The 27,219-nt window shown below is 44.0% G+C and overlaps 3 protein-coding genes and 1 long non-coding RNA gene across 8 annotated transcripts in view; 2 read left to right on the top strand and 2 right to left on the bottom strand.

Annotated features, from left to right (window-relative positions):
* Window positions 1-12,412, top strand: part of LOC105564340 (sorting nexin-27) — a 15,549-nt gene extending 3,137 nt beyond the window's left edge. Inside the window, exons 1-7 of one of the 2 annotated variants that reach the window (XM_012016645.1) lie at window positions 5,916-6,466; window positions 6,568-6,705; window positions 7,167-7,391; window positions 7,615-7,925; window positions 8,023-8,261; window positions 8,342-8,623; window positions 8,844-12,412. In XM_012016645.1, coding sequence (XP_011872035.1) covers window positions 6,375-6,466; window positions 6,568-6,705; window positions 7,167-7,391; window positions 7,615-7,925; window positions 8,023-8,261; window positions 8,342-8,623; window positions 8,844-8,912 — 1,356 coding nt within the window. In that variant the 5' untranslated portion in view covers window positions 5,916-6,374 and the 3' untranslated portion in view covers window positions 8,913-12,412. Of the gene's footprint in view, window positions 1-5,915; window positions 6,467-6,567; window positions 6,706-7,166; window positions 7,392-7,614; window positions 7,926-8,022; window positions 8,262-8,341; window positions 8,624-8,843 lie in introns of those variants that run through there. The other variant, XM_012016644.1, reaches the window with a different exon arrangement.
* Window positions 9,220-15,860, bottom strand: LOC105564341. The gene is made up of 2 exons (XR_001009112.1): window positions 15,707-15,860; window positions 9,220-13,304 (listed from the first exon to the last, which is right to left on the bottom strand). It is a non-coding gene; the product is annotated as an uncharacterized LOC105564341 (long non-coding RNA).
* LOC105564344 (uncharacterized family 31 glucosidase KIAA1161) lies at window positions 13,240-27,219 on the top strand. Of its 4 annotated transcripts, none has more exons than XM_012016648.1 (10): window positions 13,240-13,359; window positions 15,803-16,083; window positions 16,395-16,919; window positions 17,233-17,315; window positions 19,528-19,733; window positions 21,781-21,917; window positions 23,504-23,722; window positions 23,866-23,976; window positions 24,499-25,494; window positions 25,611-27,219. In XM_012016648.1, exons 1-10 carry the CDS (start codon window positions 13,315-13,317, stop codon window positions 26,515-26,517), a joined length of 3,510 nt encoding a protein of 1,169 aa, XP_011872038.1. In that variant the 5' UTR covers window positions 13,240-13,314; the 3' UTR covers window positions 26,518-27,219. The 4 variants fall into 4 exon arrangements, with proteins under 4 accessions (XP_011872038.1, XP_011872039.1, XP_011872037.1 ...); XM_012016649.1 differs by having other exon boundaries at window positions 17,227-17,315; window positions 19,576-19,733; XM_012016647.1 differs by having other exon boundaries at window positions 17,227-17,315.
* Window positions 17,319-19,611, bottom strand: LOC105564343 (nucleoside diphosphate kinase homolog 5-like). Its single transcript, XM_012016646.1, has 5 exons — window positions 18,750-19,611; window positions 18,251-18,637; window positions 17,791-17,929; window positions 17,595-17,683; window positions 17,319-17,493 (listed from the first exon to the last, which is right to left on the bottom strand). The coding sequence occupies exons 1-5, from the start codon at window positions 18,993-18,995 to the stop codon at window positions 17,383-17,385; spliced, it is 972 nt and encodes a 323-aa protein (XP_011872036.1). The 5' UTR covers window positions 18,996-19,611; the 3' UTR covers window positions 17,319-17,382.

The following is a 27,219-nucleotide window of genomic DNA, read 5'->3' as shown; positions in this document are numbered from 1 at the left end:
CTCTCTCTCTCTCTCTCTCTCTCTCTCTCTCTCTCTCTCTCTCTCTCTCTCTCTCTCTCTCTCTCTCTCTCTCTCGACGAGCCATCAGGAGCACACGATTGTCCTGACGAAGGCGCGACACGTTCGCGATGTGGGTCCAATGCGGCTCCGGCTGGAGCATGTTCTACGTCGAATTGCGCAGGAATCGCAACTGGAGCGGTTTGCAACTTGGAGCCCAAACAAGTGGACGCGAGACGCTTCTGCCGCGTTGGCCCCGGCGCGTTTTGCTCGAATGAAGAATATCGCTTGGATAGCTTTGCGCGAGAGTACCAAGGAGTACTACGAATCCTGAGGCTGTTACGTGAAAGCGACCTGCGAGATGCAGAAGCACAGGGATGTACAGATCAATGCGTTCCGATACGCCAAAGTCAAGCTGACATGTGATTTCTACGTTTCTATTGTGGATTGTTAGAAATTACTGAAGATTTAACTGTAATTATTTTTGATATTCATGAAATCCCCGTTTGCTTTTGACTGTACATCACTGTATCTGTGCCTGTCGTCACGTGATGTACAGTGGTAATAAGAAGGTACAGAGATAATAAGAAGGCATGTCGCGGAGTTGTGTTGTACATTTTTCTTCAAGGAGACTAACGTAATCCGAGACGCAAGTTTTTCCACATCAAACGTAGGACTGTCACAGGCTCCGTGAATAGAAACGATAGCTTAATTCTGAATTTCTATTTGATTTCTATTTAAAGTGTCTAAAGAGAATTTATTATCTTTTGCGACGCATAAAAAATTGCACCACTTTAATTGTATTTCTAATTAACTGCGTCACTCTAAAAGAAAAGAAAACACGTGCATTGAAGAGAATGGAATTCAATAGGATTCGATGTCTCGATAGTCCATAGAAGATTAATAATTCTCAATAACAACTTGTATTTCCTTAGATCAGGGTTTTGCGTCAAGCTTAAATCAAGAGATACAGTAGAGAAGATACGGTAATGTCTGGCGCAAAGTTTATACTTTGCCACGCGCGCGAGACCGACCGTGCGCCGAGTCGAGAGGACCTTAAATTATCGTGTGAAGAAAACCTGAAACAGTCTGCAAACAACTATTAAGATCACGCAGTTTAGACACTTTCCTTTTGAAAGTCTCAATAAATGCGTCTACGACCCACGCGTTATTCTTGCAGGGATATCTAAACGTCCTTCGACTTGTTAAGCGCGATTAAGAATGGATCTGGATCTTTGTTTTCCCGCGTGACAGTCGTCGAATTTCGTGATTCGCTTACACGATCAATGGCTAAATGCCACGTACGTCCGCGTTTATTTAAGGTACTTCGTAGGGATACATTAGACTGGCTCTATGCATATTCATCGAGGATCAGTTGCTTATATAGCCTTGCTTGGCAACTAGCCCTGTCCGATGGCATCGTACATGGGCTCCTCAAGGATTACGAAGGCTCTAGCCGTTGCACAGACGCACGCAGATTTAGATAATCTTCTGATGTACTCAAAAATCCTGGTGGATACCAAGGATCCCGCTTAAACTAGAGAGCAACGTAAATTATCTTCCTTAATTCTTTCCAGAAGTAGGACTAGCCTGGTTAACTGGCGTTGGGAATTTTATCGCGTTCGGGAGATGAGTCGAAATTTTCTCTTTATCGCGGGGCTTATCAGAAAATACAGGGGCGTCGCTAGATACAGATTACACATAGCGCTGTAACTTTTAGACGGGATAATCGTCGGAGAAGACTAACCACGCTAACTGACGCCGACGTGACAGAATCCGAGAGAACGGTACACATATGCACGCGAACGTATCCGCTTTGCAAATTCTGACGTAAGAACGAAATAAAAAAAACACGTGCACCACGCGTGACGAATACGTTCGATCTGTTTGACGTCTCGTTTGCGAAGCTTAACAAACGCGACAGTTGCAAAATCGTCGTGTCGTACCCGCGAGCTTCGGACCGGTTCCCGGTCGTAGACTCGTTAACCGATTATTTCAACGAATTTCTCGCTATTCGTTGTAACCGGTTAGCTGTCGGTAAGAACCGATCCTCTCACGAGGCTTCGGGTCTCATCTCGCCAGTCTCATTTACTTTAACGTTTAATCCGAGAAACACGAGGGGGAAACCACTGAGGGCATTGTGGTGTACATATTTGCGGAATTACTGGGCATTACTAGGCATTTTTAGGGCATTAGTTTGGGTATTAGGCCTTGCTGGGGCATTATAAAAATAAAATAAGATGATAAAGCTAAAGTAGTGCCCACTGGGTGTTTCACATTAGTGGGCGTTGGTGTACAAGATTTTGGTCAGCGGTTTCCCCCTCGGAGAAACAATAAATATGTAGATACGCTTCGGAGTCACTTCCCTCGGTGTGCTTTAGATTTCATCAATGTTGCTTAACTTTAAGCTTAGCTCGATTCATACTTTGTCTCTTTCCAACTGTTCTCTTAGAAACAGATTAACAATAAGATTAAAATTAATCGACGTTGGTGAAACCGAGCCCTAAGGGCCAGTTTCACAAACGTCGGTGAACTGTTAATCAGAGTTCAGTCGATTTCCTACCTTTTTCCATCTTGTTATTTCAGAAGAGACGTAGAATCCATTCACCTTCGGTTAGCAGTTGACCGACGTTTGTGAAACTAAAAGATCGAGATACTCAGGCCCGGTTTCGCCAACGTCGCTTTAAGCTTAGCTTAATTCATTCTGTCTCTCTTCCTAGCTGTTACTTTAGAAAGAGACAAACGTGAATTAAACTAAGATTAAAGTTAAACGACGTTTGGTGAAACCGGGCCTTAATTATGACAAGCGCGACGAGCGAAGCATCTCTATATCGCGAATTAAGCGTTAGTTAACCGACTGTCTAAACTCGCTAGGCGCATTTACAATTTCCGTCGGCGGGGTCGTTAGCGCCATTGGATTTGCATACCCGATCATTAGCCACCCTGCGCGCGCGGTAACCGTGCGCCGTTTAATTAAAAGCTAATTTGCTTAAAACATTACCGCTTTGTTCCGGTCCAACTTATTTGCACGGAGTTTTATTTCACGTTGTACGTACGTCTCGCAACGCGGCTCATCCTCGACAGATTCGATCGCTACAGGTGAACGCGGGGACAAAGGCATGTATAGAATTGAGAGTCGATGACGCACCATCGATCTCGAGAGATACACAGTATACTTGTCTCGCGCTGCTCGTTTTACACCGAATTCGGTTGCTCGCACTAGTGCAGGCAATCGAATTCGCTATTAGATAGGCGACTGTGCAGTCAGATTCAATAAAGGGCTGCGCGATATCTCTATTCCGATAACAACGGGGTCGTCTTACGATTAGAGGAAAGCAGCGATATCGCCTGCAATACTGCTGACATATCGCGTCTCGCACTTGTAAGAGTTGCGTTGACAAACTCATTTGTTTATCTGTGCTTTCGCGCGTCGCAGATCGGCGCGGCGATGGAATCTGTTTACGACAGTTTACGAACCTCGCAGGTCCAAGGTTCCCATAAACTCCGCCGCAGTTCAAGGACGCGCGTCCCGCGAGGGAACCTCGGCAGCTGACGCTTTCGCGCGATTTCTCATCCCGCGAAATTGAAGGGAGGATCTTTCTTCCCCCCCGCGACTCTCGGCGACAATTTGCCGAGACGCCTGAAGCAGGCAAATTGGCGAACGTCTCGGCGAGTATTTCTCCCTCTCTCTCCCCATCACCGCGTCGTCCTCCTCGCGTACTCTCTTCCCGTTAATCGCGGTGCATATCGTCGCGCGAGACTTTGAAACTCTCGCTTTCACTCGTCCAATTCTGCGGCTTCCGCCGTCTGCATTCCGCGGCCGGTCTCTGCCTGCCGCCGTTACGTCGCTCGCAACGACATTTTTGACATTGAACGGCACGTTTCGAAGCTTCGGTTCCAAGTTTCCTTCTACCTTTGCACGTTCCGGCGATTTTACGTTCCCCAAACGTCGCTTGCGTAAGAATGAACGATAACCGCGCGGGCTGTACGCTTCCTCGTTGCCTATGCACATTCTATATGACTTCTTTTCTTGCGTTACGTTCTCGTGTTAATGTCCTTAAAAGGCTTACTCTTCCTATGGTTTCCACAAAGTTACTTTACGCACGTCACCCCGCGCAGCTTCTCCGCTGAAATACGTTTTCCCGATCGTCGAGAAAATGACACCCGGCAGGACAAAAAACAACTACGCCAATCGAAAGCGATAAATTAAACAATGGATAGCGCGCCGTAGCGTCAGCTGGAGATCGCTCGGCGATCCGACGATGACTCTCGTTTTAACGAGCGACGATAAGTGAATATTACATAAAAGGGAGCCGCTCTCGCTGCATGCATCCGATAAAGCGAACAGTCATTCATTCGGAATTGCGTCAATCATTAGGCCCCATCAGGAGACCCATTGACTTAGGCGCGAATCATTACGTCCCGCGACGCTTCGTTATCCCGGCCGGTCGCAATTAGCCCGGCGGTGTGAATAATAGGTTTCGGATAGCGGCAAGCGGTTCACGGCGCGCGCGTTTGCAAACCGCTCCGAAGGCCCGTGCAAAAATGTAATACCGCACGGAGAGAATTCCCTTTAAAAAGTTATCCTGAAAAATTATGTAATCGTGGAACAACACGGCATTTCAAAGAATTTTAATTTTAGTAATTGTACTTAATGTACACTTTACCAGTAAAATGTATGGTAAAATTTCAAAAGGCTTCTCGTAAAGTTCTTCAAAACGCCACGTTGTCTCGCGATCACACGATTTTCAGGATAAAGAGTGAGAACAAATGTCTATAGGCAAGTGGCCCCATTTCTTTCGCATTCGATTTTGGTCACGAAGTAGGCACCAAACGAAAGGTCTCGTCTAACCGAAGGTTAATTGATTCTCTGTCTTTTAACTGAATATTCAGATTGTTAAGACAACTATCTGATTGTTTTTCATTCATTAATACTTGTCTCAACGATTTTATTTCAATTACACTGATCTTGTTGAACATCTTTTTTTTCCGTGCAGTAATTTCCTAGTAATTTTTTTAATACTTTATTTGGTTATTAATTACATTTCTGTAAGGGGGAAGCGATGCGCGCCGCGTATATCGCGTCGGGCAACAACACGCACTCGAATGCTTTATAAATAACGCGCGTCTCTGTATGCTCCCGCGAGAGTCCACACATGCATGCACGCTCGCCCACCGAGGCGCATTATCTTCCGGCAGATTAGCGTGCACGTAGCGACGTATTATTGACTGATTGCCCGATCTAATTCCGTCAGCCGGCGAAAAGTATCGTGTACCTCTCGCTGGCATTTTCGGCGCTTTAACACGTGCGCTGTTGAGATGAAGCTTATTACTTGGCAAGCGCAACGTCGGCACACGCGCTTGACACTGATGGTTGGTGCTCCGTGTAATTTCGACACCCTGACACTTGGTGCGACGCGATCGAAATTGAAGAAAGTCTCTCGACAGTATTTAACATCCCAAGTGTTCTCTCAATCTTTTGGAGTAAAATATCTTCAAATGAATTAAGTCACTCTATTGGAGTAAATATTCACACGAATAGAGTGAAGTGGTCGGTGACACCATGATTCGAGTGAAATTTCACTCCAAAACTTTTAGAGAACGGAAATGAAAAGTCAGGATGATGTCAATTGGACGTTGACCAAATTTATGTTCATATTTTGGTCAATATGACATCAAATTGGCGTCACCTTGACTTTTTATCTCTCCTTGGGTCAACGCGACGTCCTATTGATCATCTTGACTTTTCACTTCTCCTTGGGATATTGCGTAGCGATTAAATTATATCATGTGTATAAAATCTAAAAGTGTGCACTTGTATTTGTTTGAAAAGTTTATTAAATCGAGCAATCGTACGAGATAAACGGAGACGATCGGCGGGCCGGGGGTCCAGAAGATAGATAACGTCTTATAACGGGTCCCGACCGATACGCGGTGATAGCGAAATGTTATAAAGTGCGCGACGCGCCTTTCCTCGCATGCAGACGTGGAAATCCGTGTTGGCTGCGACATTCGTCGACCTCCGGGGAGAGCCGTGCCTCCGCGCGCGGACCAATCGCGGACCGGTCCTTTCACCGGTCGGAATTCGATACTCGTGCTGAAAAGGCCGATTACCGGCTATCCTATTCCCTTTCGACTCGCGCCGCCGAGAGCCGACAACGTGCGCGAGCGAGATTGGATCGCGACCTCGTCGAAGGCCCGCCTGCTGCTCCTTTCGTCGCGGAGGATCGCCGAGGACCGGACGTGCGGCCCGCGAGTCTCCCTGCAGGATCGTCGTTCACCCATGAGTCTCTCGATCGCGCGATCGCCCCGTTAACTCTGGTCGCTGTCTGGCTCGTGATTAGCGCGCTATCGTGGCCGATAAGAACGCGTGAAATATGTTGACGTGTTACATGACCGCGCTGCAATGCGAGTGGATCGAGAATCGCAGGCGGTGGAATTCCGCCGGTCCGCCGCAATCGCGACTGAGGTCGGCTCGAGTTGGGAATCGCGTGTATATAATTACGGCGGTGTCGAGAGAGACGTCGGAGAAGTACACGGCGGGTAATAATGAACACCGTCCGTTTGCAGGAACAACGTCAACGTCGAAGGCGCCACTCACAAGCAGGTGGTGGATCTGATCAAATCGGGCGGCGACGTCCTCACCCTGACCGTCATCTCCGTGACGCCGCAGGAGGCGGAGAGACTGGAGCCCTGCGAGGATCTCAGGTAATAACGACGCTCGAATGCAAGGGGGGAAATTTTACGGCTTAGGTCCGGTTTCACCAAACGTCGTTTTAACTTTAAACTTAGTTTAATTTATGTTTGCCTCTTTCTAAGGTAACAGTCGGAAAGAGACAGAGAACGAATTAAGCTAAGCTACAAGTTAAACAACGCTTAGGTGAAGCCGGGCCTTAGGTCCGGTTTCACTAAACGTCGTTCAACTTTAAGCTTAGTTTAATTCATACTTGCCTCTTTCTAGAGTAACAGTCGGAAAGAGACAGAGAACGTTAAGGCGACGTTGGCGAAACCAGACCTTGAAAAGAAGCGTTTTTCGACGATACTTCTGATATCGTCGCGATTATCTCGTTGATAAGACGATTCTAATAACTGGCAATCTCGCGATTTATCTAAGTCGATCGATTAAAGCACATACAAGTATCAAAGGGCATTATATATATTTTTTTTAGCTACGCATCGGTGGACTACAGCGAGAAGCGATCTCTGCCCATCAGCGTGCCGGATTATCACGTCCGCGAGAGGAAGCACGAGCGTTTCGTAGTCTTCAACGTCCACATGGCCGGCAGGCACTTGTGCTCGCGCCGATATCGGGAATTCGCGGCGTTGCATATGGCGCTGAAGAAGGAATTCATAGGCTTCAATTTTCCGAAGCTGCCGGGAAAATGGCCATTCCAGTAATGTCCTCACGCTTAATTTTACACGTCGCTCGTAAAGGTCGCGTCCGACCGCCGGAATGAATGAGTCCATTCAGTATCGTGGCGCGTCTTGTAATCGAACCGTACAGATCTCGTAATATTCACTGCAATCGGCGCGTTTTACCACCGTTCCTCTCCGTGAAAAACGAGATACATCGTTTGCGCGTATCTCGGAGAATAAGTCCCCTTATTTACGTTGCAGATTGAGCGAGCAGCAGCTTGACGCGAGAAGACGCGGCCTGGAACAGTATTTGGAGAAGGTTTGCGCTGTGCGCGTCATAGCGGAGAGCGATGCCATGCAGGAGTTTTTGACGGATCGACTGGAGGAGGACGGCGATCAGGGCCCGGCGGTTGATCTCAAGGTTCTGCTACCCGATCGCGAAGTCGTCACCGTCACCGTTCCCAAGGCGGCGTCGGTGAAGGACGTCTACGACGCGGTTTGCTGCCGAGTCGGCTTGGACGCGGAAACCGCCAAGTACTTTTACCTGTTCGAGATCGTCGAGTACAATTTCGGTACGTGCCAGAACCGTTTGCCACTTCGTAATAAATTCTGAACAAGTTTACTGGAGGCTTATCCTGACGGTGGCTTGACACGACTATTGTGTTACAGAGAGAAAGCTGCAACCTCACGAACACCCGCATACTTTGTACATTCAGAATTATTCGACCGCCAGCGCGACGTGTCTGGCGGTGAGGAGGTGGCTTTTCAATATAAATAGGTCTCTGAGCGAGCAGGCATTGACTTGGATATTTTGGCAGACAATCGACGAAGTCAACAGGGGTCACATCACCGCGGGAGAACGATTGTATCAGCTGAAAGCTCTGCAGGATGCGTCGAGAAAGCACGAGGTTCGCACCGAGTGAGGAAAATTGCTTATAGATCTTGAACGCTTGTCGTCGCGTTCACGCGAGATCTTGTGTTTGCGCAGTATCTGAAATTGGCGAGGGAACTCAGCGGGTACGGCGACATTGTGTTTCCACACTGCGCGTGCGACTCGAGGAAGGAGGGCCACGTGGTGCCGGCGGTAGGCACGGCGACCTTCAAGTTGCACGCCGCGAAGGAGGACGGCACCCTGGAGTCGCAGGTGGTCGAGTTCCAATGGAGCACCATCGCCCGGTGGGAAGTGGACGAGGACGGGATGGCATTCTGCTTCCAATACACACGCCAGGACAATCGTCCACCCCGCTGGCTCAAGGTCTTCACCCCTTACGTAAGTATTCGCCATCTTTTCGCGACCTGGGGCTAGATCCTTGAATTTATTCGCAACGGCGAAACGTGTGCGAAAAGTCTGCTCTTCTGCAAGAGCAGAATTTGCGCATACGTTTACCTCGCGAATAAATTTCAAGAATCTAGGCTCCTGGTTTGCAACATGTGTAATTTCTCTACGCGAGTTCGCCACTCGATCCCTTACCTTGATACCGTGCTTGCAGTATACGTTTCTCTCGGATTGCTTCGATCGAATAGCCGAGGAAGCGAAGTGGGACGACCCAGGGGAATGACGTAACGTACGACGCTAAAAGGTATCCGGGTCCTGTAAAACGGGGTCCTTTCATGGGATATCTCGTGCTCGTCTCTCCGTAGTCGAAATTTTGTTTCTTACTAGGATTAGAGCAAGTCTTTAGAAACGGTACCGAGTTAGCGTAGCACCTTTAGCATATCAAATTTTCCATCTGTTGGCTTCGCCGGACATTAATGCTGTGCACCGAGAGAGCATTTGCCCAACATTGTCATCGAAAGAGTCAAATGCACCCGTGCAAGAATAGATGGAATCTCGGTGAAAGAAACGCTTCTACCAGAGAAACAAAATTCGATCGAATACTGCAACGCTCGCACGTAATTTAATCGAGAGCGAAATGTGATGTATAAATTTAAACGCGGATTTATATTGTACGCCGTGCTCGTCTACGACCTGGCGAGGCAATCTTGACGCAGCTCGAATCAGAAAATAAATCTGGTTCTTACGTATGCGATATAGCTGAGATTTTTGTTTCGTCGATAAAACACGTGTCGTTTTTCCTTCGTTACGATCAACAAAATTGCACACGCGATGACATGTAAGAGAATTAGTGTACAGATACACGTAGACTATTATTATAACTGCGGGGATACGGTCGCGTCCGCCTAGAAACCACCTATCCTTCTGGCCTACGAATTATGTATACAGCACGCACCTCGTTTTCCGGCGAGAGAATCGATCGTCTTACATAAAACGTTCCTTTTTGTTCGCCTAATAGACCCGAAACTCCCTTTCGTTAGATCTGCGTATCGATCGTGCGTTTAAACGACAGAAACGATATATCCTGTGCATTTTCTAATGTGCAATATTTTATAATAAATCAATAATAATTTGTCAATTCGTTACGCAGGATATTTTAAAACGAGAGGCACCGCTTTCGCACGTTTGTAAGGGATCTCAATAGTATCGATAGCGCGTTCAATTTATCGCTGTGGTAGTTCTCATCCATATTTTTTGCAAGCAGGCAAGATTTGTAAGATAAAAAAGCCACAGAAGTCTGGGAGAAAAGAAGAAATAGATACATATCATATTCATCGACGACTTCATTGTAAGCAGAAACGGATTCTTATTTTCCTTTTAAACTATCCTGTGTAACAAACGGATTCCTAACACACGCTTGGCTATGGCTGGTGCCACGTGTCCCGTAATCGATATGTAATATATCGATCAGTCCTCTACACGTTTTGTTAGTTCATTAGTATGTATAAAGTATTAGCGTCGATAAATGGTAGAAGAAACTGTACATATTAACATTACAAATATATATACTTTTTGAGAAGAAACTCAGTTGTGTATGTGTGTATGCGTGCGTTTTGATAAGATCGATAATGACTTGATCGCAAAATTAATAACTGGGTGTCGCGTAACGCTGAACCGACGATCTGATACGCGAAATCACCAAGTGAACCGGAGGATGTAACAAGAGTCGAGGACTATTTTTAAATCGACGTTCGCGACTGAGAAACTTTATCTCGGGCTACTCCCCCCTCAATGAACTTGTAAAGATATTATACAGTGAGAGAAATGCGGTGTTACTGCTCATCTTTCGATTACGTAAGCGTGAACGGAATTTAGTAAAGGAGGAAGAGGCGTAAAAAAAAAAATAACAACTCGGAACAATAATGTAATAGAGTCGTGTGTGGTAATGGTATCCTCTATTACCTTGTACGAAGAAAAAATAATACTCATTAATAATGTTAAAAAGACGTATTGATAATAACAGCAAGTAAGAAACATATAAGGATAACGTTTAGCACCAACTCTGCGCGTTGCGGGATTTTGTAAAAGGCCGTAATACGCATTTGGCATAGATATCCACAGTAGAAAGCGAATATTTGGGGCGATTTTTTATTCCTTGCACACGATTATGATGCTCATGATCTGACCGTTGGTTTTTTCCACTCTTCTTCTTTCCTTCCTTCCTTTTTCGTTCCTCCGCGCATGCATCCTGCTTTCTCGCAGCACTCGAACCCACTCGTTCTAAACATGCCGCTTACTTAACTGAGAGCAGTTTCAGCAGATAATAAATAGAAAGATAGATATATTATTACCGTTAACGTTTTTAAACTTTATTCATGGAGTATCGAGCGCGTGCGACGAATGGAAAATGTGTATGTGTGTTGCAATGTAAAATCCGAATGACAAGAGAGAAGATAAAAATATATATATGCTCGCGAGAGAGCATAGTTATGATACTGTTAATGATAATAGAAATATAGAGCATAATATAGCGTAACTATAACCGAACGCGCGAGTATCCAAGTGAACACTCATACAAGACGATCGATATACGATGTGATATATTCGCGCGTGCACCTAGATATTCGAGCGAACAAGACAGTTACAATAATGGTTTCTATTGTTTTGTCGATAGAGAAACAGAGAGAGAGAGAGAGAGAGAGAGAGAGAGAGAGAGAGAGAGGGAGAGAATTGTGCAAAGTGATCTGTGAATTGTAGTTAGCAATACGTGCGTCCGGAAATGTTGTTATTGGTGATAAATAAATCTGAATGAACCTTCGGGTGGTCACCCAACATTTACATAATTTAGGATCCGCAAACGAGAAAATTCGCAATGCAGTTCTAGTGAATGCGTTCAATAGTATTTTCGCACTTCCTCTATTTAAAGCGATATTACTGAAATACGAAAAACCCGAAGGTCTCATTGGTTATTATATCACCGGCAGCAGAAAGATTCTCTCGAAATAACGCGTCAAGACCTTTCGTGGTTTCGTTGATCGGTGAATAATTAAGTAATCGAGTGAATAATTTTCGAATCGGAAGAGAATGTCTGCGGTAGCGGAGCAGCCCACGTGTTTAGAGTATGGCAATAATATTTATAAAGAAACTGAGTGTGTTAATTGGTAGCGAATATTTTTCGAGAAAATCGTACGGGGTGATTGCAGAGATACGTCCAAGTTGAATTTGAGACTTCTGATGCGAAAGATCTGAAGATAGTCGGGTTAATGATATTTTGTACAGTTTTGTAAAATTATCTTTATCTTGCAGTATTTTTTTATTGCAATTCGGTCATTGCCTTACGACAGTTTTAGTGTCGTAAGCCGAGCGAATGCGTCGAGAAGTTGCCTTTTATTTCGAGAGGCCGTTCGACAAAAGATTTCGTTTATTTTGTATTCGTTCGTTTTGCAAAATGTCTCTCACTAGGAAACGAATCGATTTGTTCAATCGTTTGTTATCGCATTAATTAGCGTGCTAACGAGCCTGTCAAACACAGAATGACGAATTAGATAGTATAATTTAATTATTGTTATTACAAGACCATATCATTACGGTTAACTCTTTAGGCGTTAATTAAAATATTCCGTATAATCATAGTACGTAATAACAAATGCTCCAATTTACCGTATAACATCAGTTCGCGAAACGTTTGCTGTAAAACTAGTATTTCGAGTTAGCGAGAGAGGTATTATTCAATTTCTTTATGAGCCATCTTATTGAGAAGCGTATAATAAAAGCAGAAGAAATAGAACACTTGTTTGCGTGCCTTTTTTAACGGTGTATCCCGCTTATTATTATTATAATTACGCGTCGCAGATAAAGTAACGCGATAAATACAATCTGTGCAATCGTCATTACGTAACGCGAGTAATCTGAAATGAATCTGATAAAGCGCATTCACGTGTACACACGAGCAAACAGTATCGAGATGAAACAATGCTGCAGCTTTTCCAGCACCGCAACATAGGAACTTGTCCCGTGGAAGAGGAGGACCCGTGCTGGTGGAATCCCATCGCAGAATAGAGAATTTTCAATTAGATCGTCGTGTCGTTTCCATTAATTCGCCGTGTTTCCATACGTAAAACCAAACAATCTCGCGGGCAAATTGACAATAAGCTTACATGTAAGCACCGGTGTCACGAATGCCATGCGGGAGGGATTACAATTCGCGTTGGAAATATTCCAGCGGAATGCGGCCGTGCGCTGCCCATCAAAGGAGGATAACGCGCGATGTTCCCCATTATAATTACTACTATCTCGGATTAAAGTCCCCGGTCGTAAAGTATGTAAGCACAAATAAAACTCGAAGCGAGTCGTGTACTCGCGTAATATTGCCGTGTAATTTTCGCGCACTAGTGTACAAGGTAGATGTACACATTCTACGTAATACACCTTTGTAACCGATGCATGCAGGCTCTCGCGTGTGCACGCGACCTCGTATATGCGATACCGATACATGCAAGGCGGTCTGAGAAGATATCGCTAAGTGGCCGCCGATATACGGCACGACAGATCAGTTTAAGACCACCTGCCCCGGAAGGTGGAACTCCTTTGTAGAGATATCGTTTGTCGGTGACCGCGGATTTAATCCAATCGCCGCCGGCTTGACGCTAAGAACAGCTTAGAGGATTGTGGTAGTCTGAAAAAAAATGGATCGTGTTAAAAAAAAGAGGAAGAAGACAGGTGGTGAAAAGGTAGTCGTTTAAGTCGAATTACATGTGCGACTTCTCTGGATTTATAAAAAATTCAAATTAATATTTTTAATATTAAAATCTAAATTATTTCTTCGTGACATCTCTTAAAATATTCAAATTATTTCTTTATGATTTTATAATATAAGAAATTTTTGACAGCTCTTTCAGTTCTTTATGTTATTATAACAATGAAATTATATACAATTAGGTGTAATTCGTAACATTTCTCGTTCGTTCCAAAAAAACTATCAAAGTTTATATTTATCATCGTAACAACTTTTATAATACTTCGGGGATAAAACTCCTTTCCTGAAGAAAGGATTAACAACTCAATCGCAAAGTCATAAAATAATAATAAGATCAGGACAAGTGTTACAATATTTGCGTCGGTTTCTTTCTTAGCAGAGACAAAATACTTACAAAAGATTAAAATCTTTATTGATTTGAAAACATCCGCCTTATCGATGACGTTTGTGAAGATAACAGATGAAGGAAGTTGACAGTCACAAAGTTAAATTATATCGGTATTTTTAACCAGTATACACTACGTTGTAAATCTAATTGTTATAGTTTGAGAAGGAGTTCAAATATATTATATAAAGTGTTATGCAATGCAATGTAACAACTTTAATACAATTCTGAAGTAACTCTGACAGATTAATTGTTTCACGTATGTATTAACTTTTCATATTTACTCATTCCGTTACTGAGACAACTAGTAGTAAAGTTTATAACAAATTGTTTCATTACCACCGTTTATTCCCAACACACAGTTTAATATTAATTTATTTAAACGTCAACTTCTTTTTTCATTCAAGGATGTTTTTTTTATGTCTACTGTTAAAACGGGAGAATTTTTTACTTTCTCGTCACAAAGCGAGATAGGAAACAAAAATGATTTAATAAATGTACTCGACAATAGCTTCGTAGTTTGCGAAATGCTGCATTATTATCCGATCGCGCGCTGACCTGAATTCTTAAGAAATCTCGCGATTCTTCGTACTCAATTCCAGTATTTTACTGAGATCATCGGTGCAATTTCATCATCATTGTGATACGTTAAAATAACAAGGAAAAATTGATATCTGATTAAAAACTGCGATTATCAAGAAAAATGCATACGTATCGTGAAATACATTATTCCTTCATATTTGCATAGAAATAACATTAGTTTTGACCACTACTTCAAACGTTTGCCTCGAAAGGAAACAATAGTTTTACGCTCGAAACGAATTGTGACAATTCAAACGGGTCTGCATCACGGTTGACCGACGTTGCAAAGATTTTCCTGTTCCGTAACGCTCTGATGGACAATATTTCATGCCCTAACCAGCTCTTCTTATTAGTCATGACATAACAATCACATAAACAGTCACTCGTTATGGATTCACGCGTCATTACGTAATGGAGCTAAGAGAAATCGAACTGTCACACTGTTCCACGTGATTCATCCGTCTAGTCTGTTTGGCAAATCGGTAAATTTCAACGACTAAAGGCGTTAAACTTGTTTAAGGAGTTAGAATTATGTTCCTGGCAAATGATTCACGTTCAGTAGCAAAAGACCAATGTGCCATTACAGTATTATTGCGTTAGGATGAACACGTGCCGTCATTGCCTCAAAGTTACAGACTTTAAAAATTACATTATACATGATTCGATCGGACGATTCGGTTGGAAACTATTTACTAAGATTTACTTTCAATTTGTTATTTACGTATCCACTTGACAAACCATATCTTTTAATGTACTCGTTACATGTGATTGCGTTTCATTTTACACATTACTTTTGTACAATTAGTTGGAATTTTTATTTTTAATTTCACTTGTATCTGTATATTAAACACGTGCCAGTTAAGGTGGACGAAACTTATCCATTGTTACTTGTTACTGGCAACCTAAAGAGATTATCATGTCTACGAGTTTACGTAAAGAAGTTAAAAGTTCACTTAAGACATTTTAAAGTAATTTTCGGACACATAGCCAATCACATACTTTTTACAATTCTTCTTTTAAATTCTTGAAGTAAGTTTCAAGTTTACTTTTAATAAAAGTTTTAAGTGTCCAACTTTACTTTTCATACTTCTTCTTTTTCTAAGGTAAAATTTCAAGGTTTTTCTAAGGTATATTTTCCCAAGGGCTCTCCTCCCTCCCGGCGAAAAAGATCGCGCGCCCGGAAGGATTTCCGAATTTCTCACGTTGCCGTATCTTTCCCACGAGTGCACTTTTATAATTGAAAGTCAGCCTCGTCCCGATCGGAATCAGACGCAAAGAGAGAGAGAGAGAGAGAGAGAGAAAGAGAGCGCGTCCACCGCGGATAAGTTTAACGAGACTTAACGAGTCCACTCACACAGACGGCTCCAGCGACCGCCGTTCTCGCGTTTCGCCCCTCCCACGCTGCCCAGATCTCTGGTGATCATCATCTCGTCTCTGTTCTACGACGCAGAAAGTGCTGCTATCCATCGTCGATCCTTGGGACGTGAAGGTGGCCAGTGTTGATCCGGTCGGACTGGCCGAACGACGGGGCGTCTCCCTGTCCGTCTTACCCTCTAATCAGAACGAGGGTACCAGCCAGGAGTGGCCGACCTTAGGCAGGTCCCTCAAGATACCTTCGCCCTGGTACAAACCTGGTACCGGCTCCTCCGACCATGTCAGCTCCGCCAAACCCGAGGAATCAAAAGCGTTGATCGATCCCATCTGGTCGGACACTTGGTCTCCATCGCGAAGGTATCCTCAATTTCTCTTCGATACGCTAATAAAGAATGTAAAAATTACTATCACTCGCTTGGCACGAGTGAGATTTTGGTAACATGAAAACTGATGAGAACAAAACATTTTTTCTCTCTTTTTCTTTATTCAAATATCATATACTTTTAAACTGAATTTTATATAATTCTTGTAATTATATATTTATTAATTCGACAAATTTCTTGAAATAATCAAAAACGTGATGAAAAAATGTAGCGTATCGATAATTAATTAACGTAAATCAAAGTCACCATTAATTTCTTAACGATGTCGCTTGTTGCGTCTCGAAGGTCGCCCGGCAGCAGGACTTGCGATTCCCCGTCGCCGAGTCCACCCAAGGAAAGATTACGAGATAACAGGCAGAGAACCGGCGAGACAAGGCACGACGAGGCGGGCGAGGTCGACAATGGATTAATCAAGGCTCCGCAGGAAATTAGCCGCGACGGTTTCGATGATGTGGACGGTGCAGCGGCGGTGCGAGTGCGTTTCGAGATCGACGGAGCGGAGCCGGAGCGGAATGGAGTGCGATGTGAGAACGGACGGGATGTCGACGGTGCGCCGCGAGTGTTGACGAAAAATCAGATCGCGAACGATAATTCGAGGCCCGAGCGACGCGAAGAACGACCGATCGCGAAGCAGAATCGCGCGAACGGAGTGGATGCGGCAAAGAGGCAGAAGAGTTTCTCGCGGCGAACGAACGGTGATGTGGGAGTCGGTGAGAACGTGAAAGATGCAAATGGCGAACGGGACTATTCTCGGATAATCGAGGAGAAGCCAGCGATAGTCGACATCGTTCAGCATTTGGTGGAGTCCAGGTAATTATATACTGAAAATACTGTACGCTGTGTGCGAGTATACTTGAGGTCTTCGTTTCCTTTCTCTCTCTTTCTCTTACTCATTGCTCCGGCTGAAACGAGATCAATGAGATAAAACAAATTTGAGGAAGCTCTTATTTCTTCGAAGCTTCTCCACAGAATTACGGAACGGTATTAAATAATGACTGTCATGAATATCCTCTTAAATCTAATCGCAAATGAGAGACGAGGGAGGAGAATGAAGGCCTCGCAGCGCGAGTTTTATTTTACACGGCGGAACTTTGCAATTTCTTTTTTATATTTTGAGGTACAGTCCGCAAACCGCGACGGAGAGGAGAACAAAAAGGATGCCGTCATGTCGTCGTCAAGAGACCTCGAAGGAAATAGATCTAGTGGGTAAGACGTCGGGTGTTCTATATTAAAGTGTAGAACAGGTCGATGGTACGAGATGATTCAGAGAGAATTATGTCGGAATTAAAGCGAGATCTTCCGGTAGTTTAGGCTTATTAGGGTTGTTCAGGATCAGCCAGTGCGCCAACCACAGTACAGGATCGGCCGGTCTCTGCTTGCAACACTGTGGAGAGAAATTTGTATTTAGAATTAATCCCAGGCTATTGAGACGAAAAAATTGTCCGCAAAATATGTACAAATTTTCATTGGCAACGATCACTTTACCAATGTTAGACCTTCGACGAGAACCGGGTTGATAGTCTCCCACATAAAGTCTTCAACCATCTCGTCTCTCAGCAAGGGCTCAGTCACAACTGAGGAAAAATACGAAGAGACTTCTAGGTTGACTTCGGAATAGCGCTACTGAAATTAAGGACATTAACTATAGCAGAGAAATATAAAACAGAAATTAATTCTCTACAGTCGGGAAAGAAAAAGTGGATCTCTCTCTCGGCCCGCTCGTGGCTGCAGCTGCCGTGGACGGCGTTCTTTAAGTTGTCTCCTTTGCGACCGTATCTCGCTCGGATGCTGTCAGGAAAATACAAACGCGCTTCGGCCACCTAAAACGATTCTTAAGATAAGTCTCGGTGAAAAGGAATCGATTCCTAAAATATTCTTTGAGGACTCTAATATGTAGATGAAAGTCCTCTATTATGAGATGGGTTTCTAATATGAGATAGCAGGTTTCCAACACTCAAATTCAATCACAAATCCTTTTTCGCCACGAGTACACAATCTAACAGTGATTTTTCCACTAAACAGATTTCGCACCGAGGGCAATAAATTCATGGTGGATTCAACAGATGATGCCTATTAATTTAACTGAAACCACGCTGTCTCATACTAGAAGCCTATCTCATAAGGAACTTTCCTCTATATACCGTGGTCGGCCCTATGAGTCTCTTCCATTCTTCAACAGCGTTCTGCTTTGCTAACACAAACGCTATAATGGATCCCGAGGACATGTATGCCACCAGATGAGGAAAACTCAGTTCGCCGAAGCGATTGCTGTAGAATTCCGCAACCTGTTCGGGTGTCAGCTGCAACCAACGGGTCTGACAAATCTCGAATCCTTCCTCATATATTCGACGCTCGATTTCCTTCCTGTACACCACCGCTTCCGGCTTTATTATGGCTAACGTGTACTCGATGTCCGGTTCCTTCTCCACAACCTCCTCGATTCTGTCGGTCCCCAAACAAACCGGCGATAACTTAAAGCCCTCTTCTTCGCCGGAATAATCATACTCCGTGGGACAAACGAATTTGTACTGCAATTATCAACGTAATTATTTATCCGCGGCAAGTAATCTCTTCGGACGATTTTATTGTGTTTTAATCAGTCAAATTTTTTATCGAATTGCGTTCCAATCGATAACGTACCGTTCTGCTCGACTCGCTAGAGGATTCCGTGTCTGTCGACGAAGTTTTCGCAGAAACGCATATCGCATCGCTGCTACTGGATTGCACGGAATTGGCCGGCATCCGATCAGAGCCGGTGAAAATTGCATGCTCAAGGATGTCCCTTCCGGGACGGTACGGCGCAGGACACTTCGAAAAAAGAGTTACGGTCTCCGGATCGACTTTCCCGACAGCCTTGTCGTCTCGCTTTTGCGAACAGTCGCACATTTTTATCTCGAACACAAGCCGAACGCTTTCTTTTGAGATTATTTTTATGATTATTTTATTGTGTCCGTTTTCATTTGAAAAAGATTCGATTGTTGACACAATCAATCTAATTCTCCTATTGACTTGTGTTATTTATATTTGCCAAGATTATGAAAGGTTATATCAGGCACGATTTTTGACATTTATTTGTTCTGCCGGCGTATAATAAAAGTATCAGCTTTTTGTTTAATTACTCTTGATCTCCGATCGGCGCCGCCGCTTCAATTACAGCGGTGTTTTCTTACGAGAGTTTGCGCCGCGATAAGTTAGCATATAGGACTTCCCACTTGCGTACGTGCATTCGTTTTCAATTCGCTAATATCGCCGCGAATATTTATACAACGATAACGACTTTGAATTATGCAAATTCAGAGATTATGCTATTGTTGATTGCTTAACGTTATTTCCGTAAAATTAATTATCACAACATACTTTAAGGCGTGCTCGAATGCTTGTAATTTTTATCCAATTATTCCACTCGATTGGCTTTCAGACTTTTCAGGCAAACCAGGTGATAATGCGAACGTTGTTGTTAACGCAGCCAAGCAGGAGAACAATCAAGATACCGCCAACGAGACGAATACGGTGAAAGCGTTGCCGGAAGTGAGGCCACTACGCGCCACGAATATAAGAAAGACCAGCATATCCATGCCCAGCAATCTTAACGAGATGGACGATCTTCGGATAGACAGACAAAACGTAAGTTGCATTTCTAATATAACCAACATTGGACCAATATTTGGCCAATGTTTAGCCAGCGCACTGTACTACTAGAGATAAGCTTATATAAATATTAAAAGTGGATGACGCAGAATGTATTGACGACGACGGAAATATTCTTCAGGTGTCGAAAAGAAAAAGAATAATATACGCTCGCCCGAAACCGAAGAAGTAGGTTCCGAGAGTCAAACAACAACATTCCGCGTATTTCGCACCCACTGAATCAATGTTAGTCTCTCTAATGACGTTCTCGTTTAACGTCATATCGTATCCGCTCGATTTCGCGCGTTTGTGAAAAGAAGCTCCGTCATGGTCAACGTGATTTCGGATGACTGATACGCGACAAGTCTCCGCTAAGGAAACAATTCGATCCGATCTGCGTCTTCGAGTCGTCCTTGGAAGCCTTCGTTCAACGACGATCGGTGATTGTTATATACAAGTCTCGTATTAGCTTCGTCGTCGCGTAAAGCGTTTTACATCGCGTCGTACATCGCACGAAAGAAGTGGAGGACCGCGAAAGCGGCGGAAAGGTAAACGATGAGTGGTATGGACCGGTACGAGTGGTACAAGATGGATGTCAAGGATCACAGGCACAGTTTAATGTATTCCTTGGAGAGTGCCTTGGCCGACGTTAAGAAACGCAAGCTGAATATCATTCAGGAGGTGCGGTTAAGAGCAATTTGCAAAACAAACTTGCGCAATGATGACGGATTGCTCAAATTCTGGAAACTCTAGCGATTTAAGAGAAGAAATGAATCCGCGACAAAAAAGAGAAAAATTATTAACAAACATTACGCGAATTTTCTACATTAAAAACAACGAGTGTAATTCTTTCTCATGATCTTCAATTTCGGGAAAACAGGACGAATCCAGGCGTTTCTTTCTATTGATCATCGTCTATTACAGTATTCATACTTGTGTGTCAGTTTAGAAAAAAACAAGATTTCTCGGTAATGTGTTGCGTACAATTTATCGTTTGCAAGTTATCCTGCAATATTCCACACTTACTCAGAAAAAACACGCAGTTCTAGCAGAGACATTCAATACGAACGCTGGCGTTATACCGTGCCGGTATTATTTTAGATTTTACTTCTTTTCAACTAGCATTTTTTATCATTTTCTACATTCTCTTTCTCTCCCCTTTTCTTGTCGAGGTCTAACTACATTTTTTTTCTTTGAGATACGCGAGATTTAAATAGATTGAAATGAGAAGAAAAATCTCTCTCGTAATCTTGAGGCTTTTTAATAGTTTAGTTTCAGATATTCGGTAAGAAACATAAGCTCTCGGTAAGAATGAAGGCCGATAATCACGTGTCGCATCGATTGGCGTATCAGCAATTTTTAATCGAACTGTGTACGCATACTTGTATTCAAGGATCATTGCCGTACGACGGAATTAGCGTCACGCTAATGTTTTAGCACGAAAGTCGAGAAATGCACTCGAGTGACGTTTCACTACAGAGAAACTGTATTGCCTAAAATATTCCGTTTCATATTTGGTAAACTTTTCACTTGATATACGATGTGCAATAAACGTTGATAAGGAGTGCGTTTCTGGGTACGGTCGTTGTACTTGATTGTTTATGGATCAGTGTGATATCGCAATTCGTATGCTTTTACGACGTTGTTAGAAATATCTCATATACTTTTGTTTACAACTTGCCAAGTTTATTTATTTGAGAAAAAGAACTTGAAAGGCGAGAGACGTGCATTTAAAGAAATACAAGATCCAATAAAATACTAATTAATTAATCGTAGTGACGTCTTATCGATGCCGCGTGATATTTTCCTCGCGAATCGAGTGTCAATGAAAAATAACACGAATACGAAACGTTGCAAATCAAGCGTGTCAAAGCGCAGCGCTGCTCCCGATACATCAGCGATATAGATGGGGCGCAGGTGAGCCTCGCTATTTGATCGATAAAGATAATTTACAGCCTTGCTCGACGATTTGTTTCATTGCACAGGTGCCGGCGCGGTTTAGGCACGCTTATTCACACCTGAATTCCGAATTGCGATGTTTCAGGGTACCGCCTCGAAATTTACGAGAGAGGAGAGCGTGACCAGCAGCAGCGTGACTTTCAGTAATAGCGGCTCGACACCGAATGGAAGTCCTCTGGGATCCGAAACTGAAGAGGAAGCGAATGACGAGGAGTTGGCCAAGTGAGTGTCAGACTCGGTGACCGATTAAGAGACGAATCGGAGAAGAAAAGTAGAGCCGCGAAGGCGACACTGAGAAAACTTTTTATCGGATAAACCAGTTAAATAGTGTTTCCGATGGTTAATTTTTCCGATTACGTTTTCCGATTGAATTCTAGATACATCCGATGAAATTTGATTGATCGAAAAACCGATCACATTTTTCATTGGATATGCAATTTAATCGGACACATCCGTTTGTTATTATGTAATTGTCCGATTACATTTAATCGGACATTTTTCTCAGTGCCGTGGTTCTGCGTGTCGTAGCTCACGATTCGTGAAATTGCACAAATTAGAAACGATACCATACGGCTCCGATCAATTTAGTGCCGGAATATCAATTTGTTTGATGAAGTGTCGTCAGCGGCTTCGGTCGATTTCTCGCAACATGCAATCCGCGCGAAATACAATCCAAGTGACTCTTTTCTATGTGAATTTTTATGTCAAATCTTCACTCAACGCATGATAATAGCGTAGCACAACATATTACACGCTGCCATGTTTGCCATTCCAATATTGATCCGGTTCGCACCTGTATTGACCCGTTTCAACCGCTTAATAAATCTATAAATGCACCGAACTTGAGATCGGAGAAACGGCACCGTGTAGCTTACTCGCAGGAGACGGATACCTCGCCTGCAATTTTCTCTCGACGATATGCGCTCTAAATGCCGCAATTTGCATTGTAACACCCCACTAGACGCATACACGAGGTACTGTTTATCGTTCTCTCGCTTGCGGTCGCGTTCCGACTGAGCAAATGAAACGTACGAGCGTATCTATCTGACCGTGTTCACGGTCATCGTAAGTATCGTCATCGTTGGCTCCGACCTTCCTTCATATCGCTTCAGGGTTATCGCGCTAGAAGAATTCGCTCCCGTAGCAGCCAGTTTCGGCCAACAGTCGCCGCTTGATCGCAATTACAGCTCCCTCGCTTTCTCGCGCGCATGTAATTGTTCAAAATTTTCTACAATTCTCCTCGCTTTTTTTTTCACATGTCAGCTGAAATATCGATTCATCAATTTATCGAAATACTAGTTTATTAATTTATCGATCAAAATACCGGTGTGTAATAAGACGACGAGATGATTCCCAGATATGATATCGGTAGCGCCGTATCGTTGCAAAGGTATATACAATGATGTGTATCAGTAGCCTCAGAAATTTCAAACAGAGATACTCACCATTTATTTATTTCGGTCTACTTTAGATAATCTATAATTACCCAGTGACAAATGATTAATCGATCGATGTCGAAACGTGTTGAATCGACGTCAATTTGACGGTGTCGATGTCGATCCAAGATCGTTTTGACATCGATCGACGAATCATTTCTCACTGGGTATCGACATCAGATTTCAGGATAGAATTTTAATTACAATTTCATATGCATATTGTAATATATTTATGTATACGTATATTTTGGCTCTTCTAGTGTCTTTCACACGTGGCAAGATAATAAATAGATTTCGAACTCCGACACAAATCGGATCGTCTTAAGTGGACTTTGTAGCCTTATAGCCAGTGATGATTTCGAAATTTTTCAGAGTGCCGCTACAAGCTCCGCCGCGAAGAAAAAGCAGAATCGTGTCGCCCTCAGTTAATGAAAAAATGGGGAACGACACGACGGAACTTTCGGGCGTGCAGAGCGCGACTTCCACGATAACAAGCGTGAACAGCATTAGCAGTCTTCTGAAGGAGAAACTGCAGTTATCGTTACCGCAGGCGTTACGCAGCAGTGCGAGACGTCAGAATGCTGACTACAGGTAAAGCGATCGGAAGGTGGAAACTGTACAAAATTGAAATAATGGACATATTGAAAAGTAGTACGAATTATACGCCGACGGCTCACATTGCAATAAGTGTTGGAAGGCATCTGATAATTTTTCAAGAATTCAATTTTCTCCAGGCTTAAAGCGTTCGTTGGCATCCTGTTCCTTTGCATCGTCTTCCTCGTGGGATTCGCTCACATTTACTACACTCAGCATGTCCTACAACGAGCTTATTTTGAAAAATTTAGGTGAGTACTTGCCATGCATGTCACATTTTGGTCAACATGAACATCAAATTGACGTCATCTTGACTTTTTATTTCTCCTTGGGTTACCATTGCGATCGATAAAACGTTACACATAAAAATTACTTTGCGCACGTATTGGCGCATTAGTCAAGGAGTGGTATTTCGATAGACGGCATCGCTTGTCGTCTACTCTGAAATAACTTTCGGTCATTTGCCTCTGCCAGGAGGAAGCGCCTAATGGAATACATTAAGGCTCGTTTATCATGCTGATCTCGTGTCAGTCTCAAAATGCGTATTCAATTGGTAGCCCAACGTGCACGCTTAGCTTTTCAGGGGCTGCATTATCTTAGAATCGTGGGAGGGAGACTTCGATAACGATTATCGAATATTTTACGCGACAATTTTTCGTCGTCACTGTATGTACACGTAATCGAGCTTGAGAAATATTTCCTACAATTTCCGCTTCACTCTTTGAAGAAAATCACCAAAGATTTCTAACAATTATTTATTAATTTTTTTTTAGATTTAATAAAAACGAAAGGATGATGAGAGTCTACAGCAGTACCGGGGCGGAGATCATCGCCGCTCGGCTCGGCGAGGGAATCCCACCGAACACAGGAGTGTATCCTTGCCTTCCCCATCATCAGCGACAGGATTCGGTCTGCCTCGAGTGGTTGCAGCAGACACGGCTTTACCTCGCGCATACGAAGCGCGAGGGTATGCACTGCTACCACGTCACCTGGCAGAGCCTGAGCCCCTACTACAATCCCAAGGACTGCTTCGACTGGTCCTCGAAAAGAGGCCATTGGTACGGCGCCGGTCAAATTCAGAATATGGTGTATCCCCTGGAACGCGGCCGGCTGGAGCTGAGCCCATTCATCACGGGCGACGTGAGAAAACATCCCTTCGGCAACGTGCTGAAGAGATACTTTCTCAATTCGAAGGGCGCTACAATCCTGGTGGATCCTGAGACGCCGCTTTACGTCTCCATTAACGCCAATCGTACCAACGACTTCTGCCTGCAGGCAAAACACGACGCCTTCGCCTACATCAATCACTTGACGCCGCTACCTCAGCTTAACTACACCATCTGCGCGACCGACAACATGAAGAGTCTGCACTCCTCGATGGCGGAGAAGTCACTGTGGGACGGTCTGAAGCCCGACGAGCTGCACGCCGTTCATTCTCTGCTGTCCGAACCAGTTTGGCAGATCTCGCCCACCAATGACCCAGCTATTTACAATTATACCGAAGATGTGATCGCGCTGGGTTTCCTCCGCCAGGGACACGTTCTGCTGAGCGAGGAATGGCAGCCCAGTCCAGGTGATTTCATCCTAGACGAAGAACGATTTCCCTCCATGGAGGAGACTATCAACATCATTCATCGCAGAGGATTTAGAATAGTCTTTAGTATCCAACCCTTTATCTCTACGGAATCCATCAACTTCAAGGACGCTGTCGCTAACAGATTATTGATCTCCGAGAGGGGAAGCGATCCTAGAATCCCGGCATTGACAAGGTTCTTAAACAAGATATCTATCTCTCGATATAAATTATTATACCAATTTTCGTAGCACATCTTATAATGTGTACGGTAATCCGGTCATTTTAAAAAGGATTCACATTTAATTTCAGGTACAAGCAAAGTAACAGCGCCGGCGTGCTCGACATTACGAACAACAAGACTTTACCCTGGCTGCAAACGAAGCTCGAGAGTCTCATCATGAAATACCACGTGGACTCGTTCTATCTCGACTTGGGCACTGCCCAGGATATGCCGCACTACTACAAGTGCGAGCAGCCTCTGACCAATCCCGATCATTACAAGACCATTTTTACTCGCTCGATACTGAGCACCGTACCCGTGATCGGTGTCTCCAGCGCTATTTCCAGGCCACGGGCACCCGTGTTCGTGTCCCTGCCGCCCTTCCCGTCATCTTGGAAGGCCATCAAGACCGTCATTCCCACCGTCCTCAGCTACGGTATGATCGGCTACCCGTTTATCATGCCGGGAGCGGTGGGCGGCGACGTGGCGCTACCGATGTCGGACAACAATCCAGATAATGACTACGAGGTAGATCTGCCAGACAAGGAGCTCTACATCCGCTGGCTGCAGCTGTCCACCTTTTTGCCCGTGATCCGCTTCACCCATCTGCCGAGCAAGTACTCAGACGAGTCGGTCCTGGAAATCGCTAAAAGGCTGACCACCTTGCGGCAGAAGACAGTTACGCCGTTGCTGAAGAAGTACGCGAACGAGACTCTGGACACTGGTCTGCCCATTATCAGGCCGCTCTGGATGCTGGATCCGGCCGACCCGGCATGCCATGTAGTGGTCGACGAATTTTCCGTGGGCGAGGAGTTGATCGTGGCGCCGGTGCTCTATTCCGGAAGCAGGCAACGGGAGGTCTATCTACCGGCTGGGGTCTGGCGGGACGGCATCGACGGGAGCCTGAGAAAGGGCTCGAGATGGATTCATAATTACAGAGTGGCCGAAGACAAGGTCGCGTATTTCGTCAAGATGCCCGACAACACGAGATTCTGAGGGATGCGACGTCGTCTCGCCGATTTGCGTCACGCATTGCGTCGCGGTGTTGCCAACGAATCTCGAGATCGATGGATTGAAACGACGGTCGTTCGGATGTGGTCCCGCTTCGTACGATGACACGGTTAACGCTCGTATGTCAAACGAATCATCGCAACGAACGTGTCGTGCGATCGGTTTGTCAGCACGATGAGTACCGGCCACTTATCTACGAATTTTAATCGTCTTGAGCCTTCATTGATATGCAAGATGAACTTGTTCTTCGGTAAATCCCGAAAATGCAGAAGAGTAATCGTGCTTTAGCAAACATATATTATTCCATTTGACGAGAACTTTGCAAACGCAATGATATTCAATGGTAATCAATTAAACTGCGATTACAATAACTAGATATCCAACATCGTGATCTTTGACAGAGTGCAGCAGGATGATTAGGTAGGGATAAATACTTAACGGCATGTAAAGCCATGAGAGATTTACACGTGCATAAGTCGAGCGTGCTATTCAATATTCAACGAATATATCGACAAGATTTGATTACAATAAAAGTATCCCATGTTACTATATTCTACGGATATGAGATTATTGTACCATCAGTACCATATTACAGTGCATATCATAGACCAAATATCGATACACATATCGAAAGAATAATCAAGTGTAGATTTAACTTAAGCTGTCAATTATATTTATTTTATCTAA

Source organism: Vollenhovia emeryi, unplaced genomic scaffold, assembly GCF_000949405.1.
Source record: "Vollenhovia emeryi isolate VEMERY1.0 unplaced genomic scaffold, V.emery_V1.0 DF939166.1, whole genome shotgun sequence".
NCBI classification, from domain to species: Eukaryota; Metazoa; Arthropoda; class Insecta; order Hymenoptera; family Formicidae; genus Vollenhovia; species Vollenhovia emeryi.
The sequence above is the reverse complement of the archived record's forward strand: the minus strand, read 5'-3'. Positions and strand labels throughout refer to the sequence as shown.

What these genes read in the sequence shown, in the direction of transcription:
- LOC105564343 (XM_012016646.1), bottom strand. Translation starts at nt 18,995, where the DNA reads ATGTGCGACTGTTCGCAAAAGCGAGACGACAAGGCTGTCGGGAAAGTC. An exon ending in CTAGCGAGTCGAGCAGAACG is followed by an intron (nt 18,638 to 18,749) that starts GTACGTTATCGA and finishes TGATAATTGCAG; the next exon opens with TACAAATTCGTTTGTCCCAC. An exon ending in TCGTCGAAGGTCTAACATTG is followed by an intron (nt 17,494 to 17,594) that starts GTAAAGTGATCG and finishes TTCTCTCCACAG; the next exon opens with TGTTGCAAGCAGAGACCGGC.
- LOC105564344 (XM_012016647.1), top strand. Translation starts at nt 13,315, where the DNA reads ATGGATCGTGTTAAAAAAAAGAGGAAGAAGACAGGTGGTGAAAAG. An exon ending in TTCGGATAGACAGACAAAAC is followed by an intron (nt 19,734 to 21,780) that starts GTAAGTTGCATT and finishes GCGATGTTTCAG; the next exon opens with GGTACCGCCTCGAAATTTAC. An exon ending in AGAATCCCGGCATTGACAAG is followed by an intron (nt 25,495 to 25,610) that starts GTTCTTAAACAA and finishes ATTTAATTTCAG; the next exon opens with GTACAAGCAAAGTAACAGCG.